The sequence below is a fragment of the Pagrus major genome, chromosome 13, assembly GCF_040436345.1.
Source record: "Pagrus major chromosome 13, Pma_NU_1.0".
Classification (NCBI taxonomy): Eukaryota; Metazoa; Chordata; class Actinopteri; order Spariformes; family Sparidae; genus Pagrus; species Pagrus major.
Window position 1 is genome coordinate 3,649,379 of NC_133227.1, and position 16,951 is coordinate 3,666,329.

At 40.4% G+C, this 16,951-nt stretch overlaps 1 protein-coding gene across 6 annotated transcripts in view; it reads left to right on the top strand.

The window, feature by feature from the left end:
* LOC141006798 (RNA-binding protein Musashi homolog 2) overlaps positions 1-16,951 on the top strand; it is a 259,908-nt gene that overhangs the window by 226,997 nt on the left and 15,960 nt on the right. For 3 of the 6 annotated variants that reach the window (XM_073479045.1, XM_073479044.1, XM_073479047.1), the window contains exon 11: positions 4,144-4,206. In XM_073479045.1, the coding sequence (XP_073335146.1) occupies positions 4,144-4,206 (63 nt within the window). Of the gene's footprint in view, positions 1-4,143; positions 4,264-16,951 lie in introns of all 6 variants that reach the window. The other 3 variants (XM_073479043.1, XM_073479042.1, XM_073479046.1) reach the window with 1 other exon arrangement.

Here is a 16,951-nt window from a genome sequence, read left to right on the forward strand (position 1 = left end):
CCTCCTTTTCTCAGTGCAATATTCAGAGAAAGTTCAGTGACTGCTCTGTAACAGAGAGAAAAAACAAAGCTTTTGACCTGGTCCGTGCAAGAAGTCAGTGCGAGCAAAAATCTCGGGAAAACCTTGACACAAAAATTGCACTGTGCTGTTTGATCACTCTGACACTGCCCCTACTGTGTTTCTCCTCCTACTTCAGTACAGTCAAGTTCACAGAGACTCACAAAATACAGGTGCAGGGAGAAAAGAACCGGTGTGCACCCAAGAAAAATGCCACTTTACAGGCATAAAGAGCCGGTATGTGCAATGTACTGTCATGAAAATGGAGCCTTATGTGCTCTGGATGCAGAATGTGCTCCTTCAGCATGGCAGTGACAAAGCCATGAATTGGATGTGTTTTTCTGTTTAGCAAGTTACTGTAGACGGAAGTTTATTTTAGGTTGTCAAGAATATGGATACCTACAGGGTAACAGTTATTTTTTAATGTTGGTCAATATTTGTACACAGCGGAAATAAAATACAAGCTAACATCAAACCCGTAAGGACATTGGATATAAACTCAATTAAAGGACCAGTGTGTAAGAGTCAGTGGCATCTAGTGGTGAGGTTGCAGATTGAAACCAACTTAATACCAATCACCTCACCCACCACTTCCAAGTGAGTAGGAGAACCTACAGTAGCTTCAAAAAATGGAAAAAAAAAAGTGAAACAAAAAAATACGAAAGGCCGTCTTTAGAGTCAATGCTTGGTTTGTCCGTCATGGGGTACTGTAGAAACATGGTGGTGCAACATGGCAGACCCGCTCGCTCTGTAGATATACAGTAAAGGCTCATTCTAAGGTAACAAAAACACAATGATTCTTATTATCTAGTGATAATAATACACTAACCAAAACATAATTATGAATTTTTAATATCACACCTGCTAATAGCCTGCCCCCTCCAAATCCAAATCACTGGATCTTTAAAGGTTTTGGTAGGGTGTGTAGAGAGTTACTACAAAAAATAATCTCAGATTTGAACATTTCTGTAGAAATATTCAGTCACAAATAATATTTTTGTGAATATAAATAATTAAATGAAATGATAATATTTGTTTTAAGGAAATTTATTTATTTTTGCTCGGAGAGAGGGTGAAACGTACGACAGTCCTCATCTTCCTTCAGGTCTAATCTCTCCTCCTCTCTGTGTGCACTCCTGGAGAAGGCTGAATTTCTGAGCTGCAGGCTCGAGGAGAGAAAGCTGAGGACAGTTCCCCGGAGTCCGGACACCAAGGCCCCCGGGCCTCCACAGCTCATAAACAGATGTGTCCTTGTCCCCAGCCAAGCGCAGCCACTCAAGTGGCAAAGCAGGGGCCCAATAATTGTGAAGAATTGAAAGCTAAATATTGGCTTTATCTCCTCAGTAATAAAAGGGCCATGAAATTGATTTAATGCTGCAGCGCTTCTCTTGGGTGGCTTCTTACAGCGTGAGCACAAAACAATGAGCAGCAGCCATCTATTAATTAACCCACCTAATCCTGCAAAGTTAATCTCTCACCACAACTTTGCCCGCAACTAACTTCCAAGCCAGTGGGTCTATTGGGGGTGTCATGACAATGGCAGCGAGGGGAAGATAGATTCAGCACTTAGGAAAGGAGAGAGAGAGAGAGGGAGGGGAAAAGAGGTGGAGAGTGCTGTATGAAACACTGTTCCACACAGCAACCATGGGGACACTCTAAGTGGAAATGCAGGGGTGCATGGCCATCATTAGCATAGTATCAGAGTTGATTTGTGTTTTTGTGAAAAGAGGCGGAGAATATCATTTAAGCTGTTGGAATCAGTTCCTGGTGTGGCGCGGATGCAGCGGCATAAATGCGGCTGATTTGAGTTGCCTTTTCGTCGTTTTTCTTTTTTTTCTTTCTATTCCTTCTCCCCTGTCACCATGCCGCCTGAGTCCCTTATTCTATCCTGAGCTGTTAGATAGTTTGGGGGGAAAGTGGCATTTTCTTTCTCTTCGTCTTCACCTGCCTGCCTGTCGCAGCATGACGGCACCTGACACCCAACGCGCACATTCGTGGTCGTATTGTGTCGACAGAGTTGTGAATTACCTCCTCCTCAGCCGCCTGATGAAAAGCTATGTGTTTTTCTCTTTGGCTGCGGCTCATCTGACCCTGCCCTCTCACCTCCCTCTCTCTCCCCTCTCCTCCCCCCCCCTCATCAGTCTTTTGTGTGAGGCCCTCTTCGTGGAATAGCAGTACAAGGCTGACTCGGAAAATAGGTCACCCGCCAGTGCTCCTCTCACCTCCGCAAGCATTCAAAAAATAATCCTCTAAGGTGTCCTGTGCCATTTTGTAATGTCTTAACCACAGTCTCCAGGATGTGACCAAAACAGACTAAGAGCTAAAAGAGAAAATCAAGAAATGAGGGGAATTTGGAGATCTTTTTTTTTTTATTTGCTAGTGAGGAAAGCATTTCCTGTGGAGATAATTTTAGGAGGCTGATTAGGCATAGACGGTGTTGAGCCCAGAGTGAGGAATCTCATCACCGCTAATGACATGCCATTCCTGTGCTGAGAGAGGAGCCCAGGCCCTGGGCATGGACTAGCCTCTGTCAGCCACCTCTAGCTACTGTGTTCATTAAGGCCAACAATGTAATTACAATTCACAGATACTGCGTTTGGCTTAATTACAGACTGATTATTAGGCCGATATTTGTTGGAATAATCAGACCCTAAAGACGTGGATTTATATTTGCATGGTATTAGGGTCTTATTAGTGTATCATAAACTGACAATTTACTGGGTTTTTCATGAATGCTTACATAGACATATTTTCAAAGCTTCAAAAACCTCTGCGTTGGAGTACTTTAAATGTTTACATAAGAAGAAACAAGCACAAGAGACTTGTTCAGTCATCACATAAGCTAACAGATTAAAGTCTCTTCTGAATGACAAATCATCCAACAGATGTCTCCATCTGATTGTGGGAAATGTTTTTCTCCTCTATATCTTCTAGCCCCCCCCCCAAAAAAAACCTGCATAATGCTTTGCGTCCTGCATTACAGTGGATGATTCTGATTCCATACAAACTCGCAGTAATTGGGAGCACTCTTGAACAAAATGCAGGGGTAGTCCCCAGAGGTAGGGGCTATTATGCCCATGTCTATGCAGCTCAGAAGTGGCTGTAATCTTTCATCCAAAGCATGTGACATAAACACCCCCCAGAGCCAAATGCTTTCACTAATATAATCAGGGACTTGGTGAATTGCGAAAGTCAGTTTATTCACAGTTTTATAGATGAATAAGAATTTGCACCTTTGCAGCCAGACAGACCTTTTCTATGGAAGTAAAAGTTCATATCATAGTAAATACTCAATTGTAAGTTACTGTTTATGAAGCTTGAAATCGTACGATAATTAAAAGTACCAAGTATACAATATATTTAATGTTTATTGTCCACTTGATTTTTGTAAATATATGTTTAATCTGAATTTGGTGCCAGCAACATACTTTAAACAAGTTGAGACCCGAGCAACAAAATACTGGGAAAGTTATGAAATGCTCCAAAAATACCCGTTTGACTCATTCCACAGGTAAACAGGTTCGTTGGTAACGGCTGATAGTATCATGATTGGGTAATGATGAAGCAAGCATGGAGCAAGGTTCACCACTATGTGAAAAACATGAGGATATTTCTGCATGGGCTCGGGGGAAAACTTTGAAAAAACGTTGTTGGTAAAAAACAGTTCATTTGTAAATGATTGCATTCTGTTTTCATTTACGTTTTTCAGCATCCCAACTTTTTTTAGAAGTGGGATTGTAAAATCAAACAGTTTTTATTCAGCGGTTTTAATATAATCTGATATTGGCCTCATAACGATGATGTCAAGTATGTCATTTTTATTTAAATCTAATGTTGGGCGAGTCGCTCGTGGCTATCTCTCTGTTTCTGCTCCTGGATCAGTGGATCTGCAGGGTTTTGAATATCACAGTGGGTTCAGTTATAGTCTTCTGATAGATGTCGCCCTGACATGAGCCCCCGACTCTGACAGCTATGGTTTTATCCCGTAGCTCAGCGCTCATATCAACATTCTCCTGTAGCTCTGCGCTGTACTCATCCATGTGCAGGAAGTGATGTATGTATGTGTGTGTGTATGTGTGCCTGCAGGCTTCCCAGCGACAGCATACGGACCGGTGGCAGCAGCGGCGGTAGCAGCAGCGCGTGGCTCAGGTAGGGGGGCCCGTGGAAGAGGCGGCTACTTGGCGTACCCACAGAGCACAGGGCCAGGTAAACGCTCTGTCCATGTTCTGTGTGGCTGCTGCTCTCTCCAACTTCTCCTGCTCTGCTTCTCCCCATAGACGTAGTCCCCCGAGCCCACATGCACACAGTTTAGACTGACTGCATTATACACACATACAGTAGAGGTTGTATCCAAGATCTCTCTATATATATGGTGCTTATACACTGTAAAAAAAATGTGACTTTGATCTGACTCTAAAAAACTTTTTCAAGTTTTGTGAAATTTTGAGTTGGGAAAATAATATATACAGTAACAATAAGATTAAAAATGGATTATAGCCTACATGAGAAAAGGCATCCAACTTAATTAGTCAGTATATAAATCATCAAATACATCAACTTTATTAAACTGAGTATAATTTTGTATTATAGTCTATTTTCAACATTTTTATGAACTCTTCTTTTTGTGTGTATTGCATCAAATCTACAGTACTTTAAATAATAAGTTAAGTCAGCATTAACACACTACACATTTTAACAAATGAAAATACATGGTAACACTTTATAACAACCATCATTAATAAATGGTACATTTAAAATTACTTGACTATTAACAACATGAAATTCTTTATAAACCATTTGTTCAGCAGTTCTAAAAGGTTTGTAAACATCAGTTGCAACTTACTAATGGCCATCCAAATAATGTTTATAGATGAACTATACAGTATGTATTAAACATTTACAAAGTATTATAAACATCAGTTGCACCTGTACAATAAACAATTGCTTAATAAATATTTTATAAAGCTTTTCATTGTTTATTGACAACAAAATAACTATTCAAGTTTTACCATTTACCATTTATGGATAATGTTATTATGAAGTGTTACCTATTACAATTAAAAAATCTAAATGTTAACATTCAATCATGTATGTTTAATAACCTAATGTTAACTCATTTTTGTTATTATCACTAACCTCCCATAACACAGCAGAGAAAATAATACTCACTTAACATGTAAACAAAACAACTCCTAAGACAGTAGATGAAATATACTCGTCGTTCCCTCCACAAAAACTACAATTCAACTATGCCATGGTCAAATATGAGTTTCCAAAATACCTAACATCTGTAAAAAAATTCTGTTGAGCCGTTTTGTTAAAAAATACAGCTTACCTAAAAACCTTCACAGCCCATACACGACACTTATTGAGGAACATGCTTAACTAAGCTTTACAGACACTACGCTGCGCTGACACATGTACTGAGGGTTCAAATATTCACTGTTTCAAAATGACAAACCAGTTTTGAATTGCAGCTCAGTGTGTCATTTATAAACACAGTCCCTCAAACCATGAACTTCAAAAAGAACACACTATACCCCTCACACTGGACAACAAAACACATACAGGAGCCCTGTCAGCCCAGCAGGCTAATGTACTTGTGGGTTGTTTTTTACTCTCTGTGTTTTAAGTCTCACAAAGAGTTTTTTAGAGATTAGAAAAGTTTGGAAGGATACTTCAGACTGAGGGTGAATGTCAGGCTGAGGAGGATGCAGCACACACTAAGCCACATTATCAAGACTAGTCAGCTCTGAGATCCCCTTTTTAAGGTCTCAATGCCAAACACCCTCCAATGTTCCCTATAAGCCACACAAATAGACCACTAGTACTAACACTCTGCAGGTGGCAAATAAGATAAAAGAGGCAATGTCCCGTAGGAGTACTCCCACTTTGTGTTCAGATTTGGTTGCGATCATGTTCGGCAAGACTGACTCAACTCAACTGTCATTTAAGGCCATGACTCTATGTTAAACAACAATACCTCCAAATCTACAATCACAGAGTTCAACTTATAAGTTAATATAAATATTTTAAGCACTTGTGCAAAAAATTAGAAGATATCTAAATTAAATAAGATATATATATATATATATATGTATATATATATATATATATATATAATTTAATATCATGCGCTTTATCCAAAAAAAATAAAACAATGCAGGCCTGAGTCGCTGCTTGGGAGTTAATGACCTAAAACAAATCTCTGCTTCACCTGCTAGTGGAGGCTACCAAAAAAACAAAACACACACGAAATGTTAATTTGCACTCACATGTCCATGGGATGTAACATGAAGCATGAGCAAGTGAAAGATGGAGAACAGACGAGGAATGGTGGAAAAAGGCTGTGGGTGGATGTCAGGCTGGACGCTACAACAGTCCAACACAGTCCTCCGGCTGGCAGCAACAGTTCAGAAGCTGTAACATTAGCAGCAGCATTAGAGTTTACCTGTGCTCTTTACAAGTACAAATACCCATCACCTTTATAAAAATTGAAAGCTCAAATACTACATCATACAGAGATATTTTAACTTGTAGTTCTACCAATACACGGTAACATGAGCAGCAAACACAGTGAGCCCTTTAATAATCTCACTAGCATGCTAATGCGCTAATCCCAATTGGCCCCCTGACATATGCTACAGCACCGCAGTTTGTGCAAACTGCATTGAATTGAGACATTTTAAAAATACACAGTTTTCAACCAGGTGGAATAACTCTGCGTTCACTTATGTTATGAACATATTTAGTTAACCGACATCAGCTGTGTTCACATAGCTGTGTCTGATTGTGTCTGTAGCCTGCAGCTCATCCTGTTGTGTCACCTCTACTACTTTGCTCAAACTTGGATTATAACACTGCAAAAGAGTACTTATGTGTCTTAAGTAGAGTATAATTCCTGGGAGACTCCATGCATAACTGACCCCAAGAATCTGCACCGCCAGCAAAACAAATTCAAACTGGCTCCGTTGGAAAGCAAAATGATCAGCATAGAAACTTTTTTTGAGCGCTATCAAGGAGTCCTGTTTCAAGTTCTTAACTCATTATAGCATTATATAAAACACAATTTTGACACCTTTTAATTAGGTATAACTTATATAAACGCATATGAAGGGATAAATCATTTATTTGATAATATCTACTTTTAAATGTAGGTAATATAAACTGTAGCAGTGAAGGAGCTTTTACTTTGTAATTGTTAGTTTCCTAAAGGCATAATCTGCTTTTATTTTTGGGTCCAACCATAAGACCCATGTAAGAACATTGATCAACATATCCTATCACTTTTGGAGTCCAAAAACAACACAAAAGATACTCCTGAGCCACAACATTACCAACTCTTACACCAATGGTTCCCAAACAAGAGTCCCTGGTCTCTTAAGGGGCTTCTTAAGAAGGATTATTTGGATCCAAGCAAGATCGAAGATAAATTATAATTTATTCGTTAATCATTATAATGTAGCCCAGTTTACTCTGCAGACAATAAAAATCCTACATGGAAGTTTATTGAACAAAACCTAAAATCAAATTGGAATTTTTAACATCTGTACGCGAAGCTTTTGAGGGTTCTTGACATTGGAAGGATAATGTATGCAAGAATATAAAAGTAGGTTACAGCAATTCAAGGAGTTCTTCCTTGAAATCCCTTTGCAACAAACATTTCGGTAAATAGTATGAGATGAAAAAAATGTGGAAAGTTGATCCCTGGAAACTAGGCAGTACATTTACACTTCTGTCTTCTTTATCAGATGTGACATTTGTTCTCTTTGTCGTTTGATCTGAAATAATATGATCACCATCAGTGGTAAACTAACCTAGTTATGGTAAAATGTCAAGTTGCTCAGTGGTGGATTAGTAGTAACAAGTAGCAGTCAACCAGTTTATACTAAAGCCAGTCATGTTTTCTTCTTTTCTACCTCTCTTTCTTACTATATCATGTACTTTTCTATCCACGATGTATGACCTTGTCAATTTTGAGTGAAAGCACCCTGAACCTTGGACACCTTACTAATTATCATTTGCCATGTTGTCATTGCGCCACTCGAAGATTATTCTGCCGTTGCACCTGTATGTTCCAATACTTGATTACTACAAATGTTAAAATATTCAAATAGAAAGATTAGTCAGTGCCTCTGTGTTAGCACGTAAGACACCTGAGGATGTCAACTTACATTAAACACACTCCACAAAAGCATAATTACAGCACACACCTCATTCACACACAGTCAAATATCTGCCGAGAGATTTGTTCCAAAAACAGGATGCAAGTCTTACACACGGCATTGATTAACTTGTTGGCTTCATTTAGACATCCTGCTTTTTCCACCCTTACAACTGTAGATCATTCAGTAGCTGTCAATAATAGCTCCCCTGACTGAACACACAGCCTGCAGGCTTTAGGGGAAATGTGTCTCTCTTAATCAGACTTACCATTCGAAGCTTGTTGGTGAAAATCTGCTTTAATTGTAACTCAGATGTTGTCTGGTTTGTGCAGTCACTCACTGATATAAAGTCGGTAGACAGTGGCTGTTTAATGTCATGTGCCGTGATGCCTGAAGATGCACACGCCCGCACATGAACACATACGGCTGTAGTGAACGCACACTACCTACATCTGCAAACAAGTACAGACAAACAAATTCCCCCACCTGTCCTCATTTGCACGTAATTCAAATCAACAGAGGGAACACTGGAAGCCAATCAGATGCTCTTTCTTTCACATCGGGCTATTTGATTTTGCATGTTCAAAACAAACAATTTGCCCAACAATTGCAATGAACATCACTAAGAAGCAAGAATGTTGATTTGGGGTTAGCAGCAGCCAGGAAGCAAGAGACGTGATGGCAACCATTATGTACAGTTTAATTCTGACAGCTGCAAATGGAAGGGAGACAAGCAAATGACTATGAACAGGGGGTGAGGGGAAGGGAGGAAGGGGGAGGGTTAGAGTGGTAAACAGTGACATCATGGGCCTGTTTTAGAGTACTTAAACAGCCATGAGGCAGTTTTAAGGACATATCGCTCAGTGAAATCTCCATGCGTCGTCACTAAATGGCAGAATCTGTCTGCAAATCAAGAAAATTACCTCAATAACAGCAAATCTGGGGGAAAAAAACCTGTGGGTTGTTGCCTCAAACAGCTGTTTCCTTTTTTTGTTCTCAAGAGAAAAGCGTCACCAATGCATCTCGATGATATAACAAGTGCAGTCCTTTGTTCTGTGGTTTGTGGCTTTTTGACAGGGATGATTTATTGATGATTTTTTAAATGAAGCTAAGCTTACTACACGGATTAAGACATTCAGTGGTCTCTTCTGTCCATACAGACGCAGACAGAACACAGGTTGGACACAGATTGTTTAGGCCTGACCTTCCTCTCTGTGAATCGTCTGGGGATGTTGCTGCATCTCCGTCCTATCTTACGACTTAATTTGCAGCAAGCTCAGCCTGAAATCAACTCAGAAATAGCCATTCCAGTGGTTAAATTCTTGTGCTAAATTCCCTATTTTTAGCATAGAAGAGGGTCTTTGTTGTAAAAAAGAAGAAAAAAAAACCTTATGGATGATGTAAGGCTGGATTCTTTGTGCTTTGACTCCACCTACAGTTTCCATAGAGCACCACATATTATATACTTGTTATAGACTAGTTTGACCCAGCAGGAGGGATGCAGGGAAGGTGGGCTGTCACCTGAATTTGCACTTCAAACCACAGAAGTTAAATGTAAAAAAAAAAAACTTCTTAAACAACCCTAGATATATCCCTAGTTAAATTAGCTGACACATGTATTATTTAGATTTATGTTTTTTGGGGGGGGGGTTTTGTGCATAGACGTTGCCTTTGTGCGGGCTGTAAGGCTTGTTTGTCAGCGACACGCACAGTGAGTGTTGTGTGATCGAGGAAGACATTTCCCGTCTCTGACAGAGGGCACTTTCACCCTACTCCCAAAGCTCGACAGACAAAATGACAGCATGCTGACTTCCTCTCTATGACAGACCGCTGCTGATGACAAGGTGTATTTTGGACTTCTCACTGTGGCCTGCCACTTGCAGCAAACTACACCCTAGATGCAGCCTGAGTTGTGTACCATTACAAGAAAAGTTACTGAAGATGTAGACTCTGAACCGTCTTTCTAACTTTGCTAAGATACTATATATCCTACATATGTTGTCCTTGAGCTACCAGAGGAAATCTTACTGCTTATTTTTACATTTGCAAAATTGGCAACTGCTTCTCTTGCAGACTTCTACGGTAGCTCTTCAGTAGATTTACATTTAATACTATACAAGAACTCAATATACATTTACTAGTTTGCCTGCTGTAAAAGAATGTAGGTTAAAGGGTAATTCCACCAAGTGTACACATTAAAGTATGTTTACAGGTCTTGGGGAGTACTACTGGATATCTGAAAAAAGTAGTATAAAGCCTCTTGTGGCTCTAGAACCAGAACGATTGCCTTTAAATTCTGTATATTCTTCCAGGTGCCTACATTACTCACAATGCACAATGAGTGACATCACTGGAGGCAAATTATCAGATTACATGCAACTTCTTCTGGAGCCACAAAAGGCTTTTTACAATGTTTTTTCACATGTATGTGAATAACTCTCCAAGACCTGTGAGCACACTTTAAAAGGAGCAATTTGTAAGACATGGCCAGAAATTTTGTTTAAAACATAAAAAATGTACTTGCATCAACAGAATTTCAAGAAACAACAGTGTTGACATTATGTCAAAGACATTTATGTATTGTGTTGCAGAGATGTCTGCTGAAGTTGGCACGCTAACCAGTTAACCAAGGCCTGCTCCGTCTTCTAATACCACTTTGTACCACTAGAGGCCATAGTGTGATAGCCTCCTGTAGTATCAGCTGGCAGATATATACCAGTTGTTGGCATAATAAGTAAAATAAATAAACTCACAAAATGTCAAGAAAGGAGATATTATTACACATATTTTCCTTACTAAAGTAAAAAATACAATCATTCACCGTCCAAATTCGAGTTTCTTTCTTTTACCGAACAAAGCCGATCAGACTCGACATAAACTAAATTAAACTCACCAACACAGTCTTGGTTTGTCTTTTCACATCACCTCTGGTTTGGTCAAAAATGTATCCTTAAGTCACAGAGTAAGATGTGTAAATATTCCAGTTCTACATGCTGTGTTCACCCACAGCTGATGTCCCAGTCTGTACTGTGTCCCCCAGCAGGATTCACTATCATGTCATTTGGCCAAATCCAGTTGAGCTGGGCCCCGTCAAGCGAAGTGATCTGAGGTCCCAGTCCAGACAAACTCTTGGGCCACAGGCTCCATGGCTAACTGAGCCATGCGCTAATTAGCTAAGGGTAGGTAGCTACAACCAAGAATTGCTAGCAAAGAGCTGCAGTTGTCGCTCACTCTGCTGATAATCTACCTTGGAATTCTGGCCAGATTCTACAAATGAAACCTTTAATGTGTAAAATTGGAGTCACCCTTAAAAGGTTTGAAAGCTTGTGACCATGGACACGTTTCCTATTTCAATGCAGGAGAACGTACCAGTTATCACAGCCAGAAAACAGAACACTGAGTTTCGGTTACTTCTAGGAAAGGCAAGGCAGCATGTTTTATTTAGTAAAGGTTGAATCCTGGCCGTGTCAGTCCACGTACCTTTTTGAAGAGGTGGGCCTTCAGTGTGTTTTTGAAGATGGTGAGGTATTTTGCTGCCGCGATCGTCTACCAGGAGCAAGTTGCCCCACTAAAGAGCAAGAACAAAGACCAGGCTTTCTTGACGCGTGTCGGTGAGGACGTTTGTGGCTCCAGGCTAGAAGTAGATCAGAGAGATGTGACTCCTGCACAGTTTACCATCGCCTGCAGGTAGAGAGGTCCTGGCCCATACTGGGCTTTATAAGTTGGTACCAGGGGTTTGAACATGATTCTTAAATACTGCTGGGTGCTGCTGAAGGATACAAAGGGCAGCCGCATTATATCAGTTGGAGGGGATGAACATCTGCATAGTAAAGCAGGAAGGAGGAAATTGCTAATTTGGAGATGACTAATGCATACAGCAGCACCTGGGCTGCAGTTTGGACAAGAATAATCTACCTCTGCTGTTGATATGAAGAATGAACCTGCAGAAATGAGCCACAGTCGCCACTTTAACTGATATTGACATGTAGTTGATGCATGAAATGAACGCAAACATTAGACACTTATGTCAAAAACACCTTGTTTATTGATGTGAATGCTGAAAAATCATTCTGAAGAACGTAACAGATTGAAGCATTCTTCAAAAGAAGGCCAGTTATCATTCAGTTTTCCACAGCCTGCAGTAGACTTATCTGAAATCTCCTGTGCTATTGCATTGTCAGGTACAAACAGAGAAAAATGCAAGTGATGCAGATGGTTCTGACAGTCCAGGGAACTTCACAGGTCCCAGTCTACTCTGGTTGAGTGTTTTCCTGAGTCCCTCTGAGCTTTCTGGGAAGCTCAAATGTCAGTCTTAGATCTCGGCTCTACCTGCAGCGTTCACAAAGCCCCATTCAGCTGCTTTTAGAGGGCTGGGTACTTGCTATGTACAGTATGTCTGACTTGACACAGGTGTTCAAAACTGAAATAGAGTTGGCTGTGGGCAGTGTTGTGGCGAGATTGGACTGCCGTATAAATTGCCAGTCTTATTGTGACTCGGGATGGTTCTTCACATTTTTTAAAACCCATTCCTTCCCTCAGTTAGTTGTCGCTCTTTTTTGGTCTTTTCTCTCTTTTACTCATCTCACTTCTTCTCCCACCTCTTTTTTCTTCACCAATGAAAAGAAGGAAACTCATGTGACAGACGTTTCCAAATTAAGATCATTATCAATTTCCTCCCAACGAGCTGTGTGATCTTCAGCAGTGCCCGAGAGGAGAGCGGGATTGGCTGTGTGCGCTGGTCTTAATCAATCTGGCTCTTGGTGAGCTTAGGTCCATTTGTCCCAGATGCTAATCTGCAGAGCTCAGCTCTGAGGCCAGAGGCGCTTTACATGCATTTGGTGCAAAATAACATGAGCAGGCATGCCAAGCCCATCCTGCATGGGTTTTTGTTCAAGGCCCAGGGAAAGATGTGACACATCGGGGAGGGCAAAACGTCCCTTTGCGCCTCCACCACGAAGCGTTGGCTCTCACAGCTGTGGGTAGCAGATGCTCTGAGGTTACAGGCACAGGCCTTCAGGGACATCAGCACTCTGCCCTCCAGGGGCTGCATACGTAACACATTCTCTGAAGAAAACTTACTGACGGCTTAATGGGAGGAAGGTTTTGTTTTCAGTCCTATCTGTTTTATGAAATACAATGTGTGTTGTATCCTTCCTAATCAATACAGGATTGTTTTGTTTCATTTGCGTTATATTGACACAATATTATGTTATATTGACACAATATTATATTATCATTATATTATTTTGAAGTGACGTTGTTACAAACACTACATTTTTTAATGAGATTTTTTTTTCACTTATTTGTAATTACCTACAGATTGCAAGCTAATCTGCATAGTTTCCTGCAAACAGTTTTATGAGATAAATGCCTCCAAATTAAATTTTGTAAGATGTAAGAAGATTTGGCAATCTATTTAACGTACAATATCTTAGTGAGCTTTGCTGGTAAACATAATTCCTCATTCTCTTAATTCATATTTTCCTTCCCTCTGTATCTAAACAAACATTAGATAAAGCCAATGTCACTCTCAGATTTTAGTCGTAGTGAGTCTTAGATTTCTTCAGACCACATAAGCCTGACCAGACATGTTTGGAAAAAATGTGTTCAGCCAAAAGGCCAGGCCTGTCAGCTCTGAGCCTGCTCACGATAGGATAATCTGTGCCGACTGTAGATAACTGCGTGCCCTTTCTCAGTCCTAACCAGGCCAGATACCACACAGGTAAAAATCTGCATTAAAATCACATGAGTGTGCTCTGATTTAGTACATTGTTGCGCATTGTTTTACCCATGATTCAGTGATTGCATTTCCTCTTCCTCTGTAACTTTCCACAGTCATTCAGCAGCCATGGTTGAAGGTAAATGTAAATCAGTAGCTCTGTTGAGTTTGTCCATTACTGGAAAGAACAGCAAGAAAAGGGAAAAGCAGGCATAAAATGAAAAGTAGAAAAAAAATAACAGAGGCCTGAGTATGGGTGAGTAAATGCAAGAAGAAATCATCTGTTAAAATTAATTAGCCAAGCTTCTCTGAACACAAAATGACAAGACATTAAATATGTATTATTTATGAAATGTCTGTGCTCTCTGAAAAGGGTGTCTAGTGCTGTTAATTACTCAGCCATTCATTCAGAAAAGATTATTTCAAATGGAAAGTGAAAGCAAGGCTAGACAGCAAAAGAGCTGTTAGTTTCTTTCACGCTATTTTTAAATGACATTGGTGAAAATGGAAAAGCTAATTATGGTAGCTCTAAAATTCAAAGCTAATTTGAGAAGCAGCATGTCAGGTTTATTGACGTCTTCTGTAGAGTGATGTGGTTTGATGGCCACCAAGGAATCTCTGTGGTGCCGCGAGGGAAAAGGGAGGAGTGACTGCATGAAAAATTATTCCTCGCAGAAATGAAAATAACTTTCGGTAATAGATATTTATATTCCCCAATTCCCAGTATTCTCTATTGACTGCAGAAATAACAGTAAATTCAAAGAGTTGGCTTATAAATAAGAAGTCAACTTTTTAAAGGGACAGTTCACCTTAAAATAAAAAAAAAAACATATTTTTCCTCTTACACATGGGGCTTTTCTATACACATTTGCCAGCTCAGCCTGACTCAGTTTGACTCCACGTCAACCCAGTACAGTAGGGTTTACGATTTTCATTACAACAGTGCTACCTGCTTGAAGGTGTATCTGATGACGTGCTTGTCTTGAGTATTATGGAAGAACCGCTGCTAACACTGCTCCGTTAATTTTGTGATAAACACGTTTAGTTTCCTTTAAGTTCTTCACAATAAAAGTCCTCTATTATTTAGCTATTTAAAAGCTTTTATAACATTGCAGCAACAACAGAAAATGTTGGGTTTCCACCTGCAGTAACTAAATGTGACAGTTAAAGCTGCTGTAAACGTTGTCATCATTTTAGCTAACTTTCTGTCTGTTTTGCAGTTAGCAATCCCCTCCCTTCTCTCTGTCACCACACTTGCACGACTCCCTTCTTCTTTTAGAGATTGCTCTCTTTGCCTTTCTTTTATTCACACGACTTTCTCCACTTGTCCTGTTTGGTAGTATGAGCAGTCACCATGAATACTGGAATTGATAGCTTACCCTCTTCTGCAATTGCCGGTGTAGATACCAGAACAGGAGGATCCTGCTGTCTTCATGAGCAGACAGGACCGCCTCTTTATAGAGTTCTCTGTCCTGACTGGATTAATCGGGCAGGGATACCAGAAAATGTCTTTTCTCTTCTTCTGCATGAGCTGAGGGAGGAGAGACATGAGTTACTGACCAAAGACTCCGTAACTGTGATTACTGTTGGAATTAAGAGCTATTTAACACTTAATAAGAAAGTAATGCTTACAGCAGCTTTAAATAAGCCAGATGTGAAAGTACAAGAAGGGACACAGGTGACAAACTAAACTTCAAAGCGAAGAAATTCAGTTCAAAGCTAGAAAAGGACTGAGAGCTGAACACACAGAGACTTTTAAGAACGTCTTCTCTGGTCTCCTGCACAGACATGAGTCTAGCGACACACACTGGCACGCTGACGTGCTTTGGCGACACTCGTACTACTGTAGTGCTATTTATCCATGTAGATAGTCGCCGAGTTTTTGAGATGTCAGCCACAGAGATGTCTGTCCTCTCTTAAATGTAATGGAACTAGATGGCACTCGGTTGTGGTGCTCAAAGTGCCCTGAACAGCCATGTCTCTTTCCAAAAATCATGAGCCTGTAACTTAAAATAATCCACAGACCTTGTTGTGAGCAGTTTCACGTGGGAACTATTTTCTTTCTACTGGGACTACACCTACCAAAAAGTATCACTGTGCAGAGGAAATCCTGCAATACAGGTTCTCTTGTTGTTTGTCCCTGTATTAAGAGACCAGTTAATCAATCTGACGGTAATAGCAGGTTGCAGCAAAGTTTTTATTTATGCTGGTGAGACTATAGTTTGTTAACATTTCGATCACGGATTGTGCCTTTTGAACATGTGTATCTGTTAGTTAATATGTTGAGTTTCTGTGGGATTTGAAATACAGGATAGTCGCAAACTTGGAGCAGAACGCCGGCAAACTTATGAAAATATTTTTCACATTCTGAAGTCCCAGAAGGCCAGAGAGCATGACGCCATATTTTATCATCAGCGTGATTAGTTTTATTTTCCAACTAGTGAGAAAAAGAGCAGCAGTACTTTCAAGGTTTGTGATTCCTCCTTAAAGGCAGTCACCTGGCAAAGTGGGAACGAGAGCAGGGCATTTATCCACTTAAAGAGAGCCACCCCGATGATGTCAGTAACAGATGACTGCAAGACACTCCCCTCGCCATCGCCTCGCAGCCAGTTTTGGTCACTGAGGGCAGAAGGGAAAGAGGGTGGGGGTAGGGGAGATAATTACCAGTATAAATGAAGCCCTGCGAACGATGCGCACTGCTGGGTCCCCTGATCTAGTCTCCAAGGCAACCTCAGCACGCTCATTTGTTTTGTAGATGAGTAATTACATCCAATTAGTGGCCAGTGGAAAAAAAAGGAGTCCAAGAAAGGCCCATTGTTCTGGATAGATTGTGTGAATATTAATAGTGGTAAGGTCTGAGGCACAGTGATATGATCGGTGATACTAATGCAGCTGTGGGCACACTCTGCCCAGTCTCATCCTGCATAACTGATCAGATAGCCACTGATGAAAATATATGGCTTTGAAAGTGTGCGCCTGTATGTTTTTTTTTGCATGAGTGTCTGAGTCG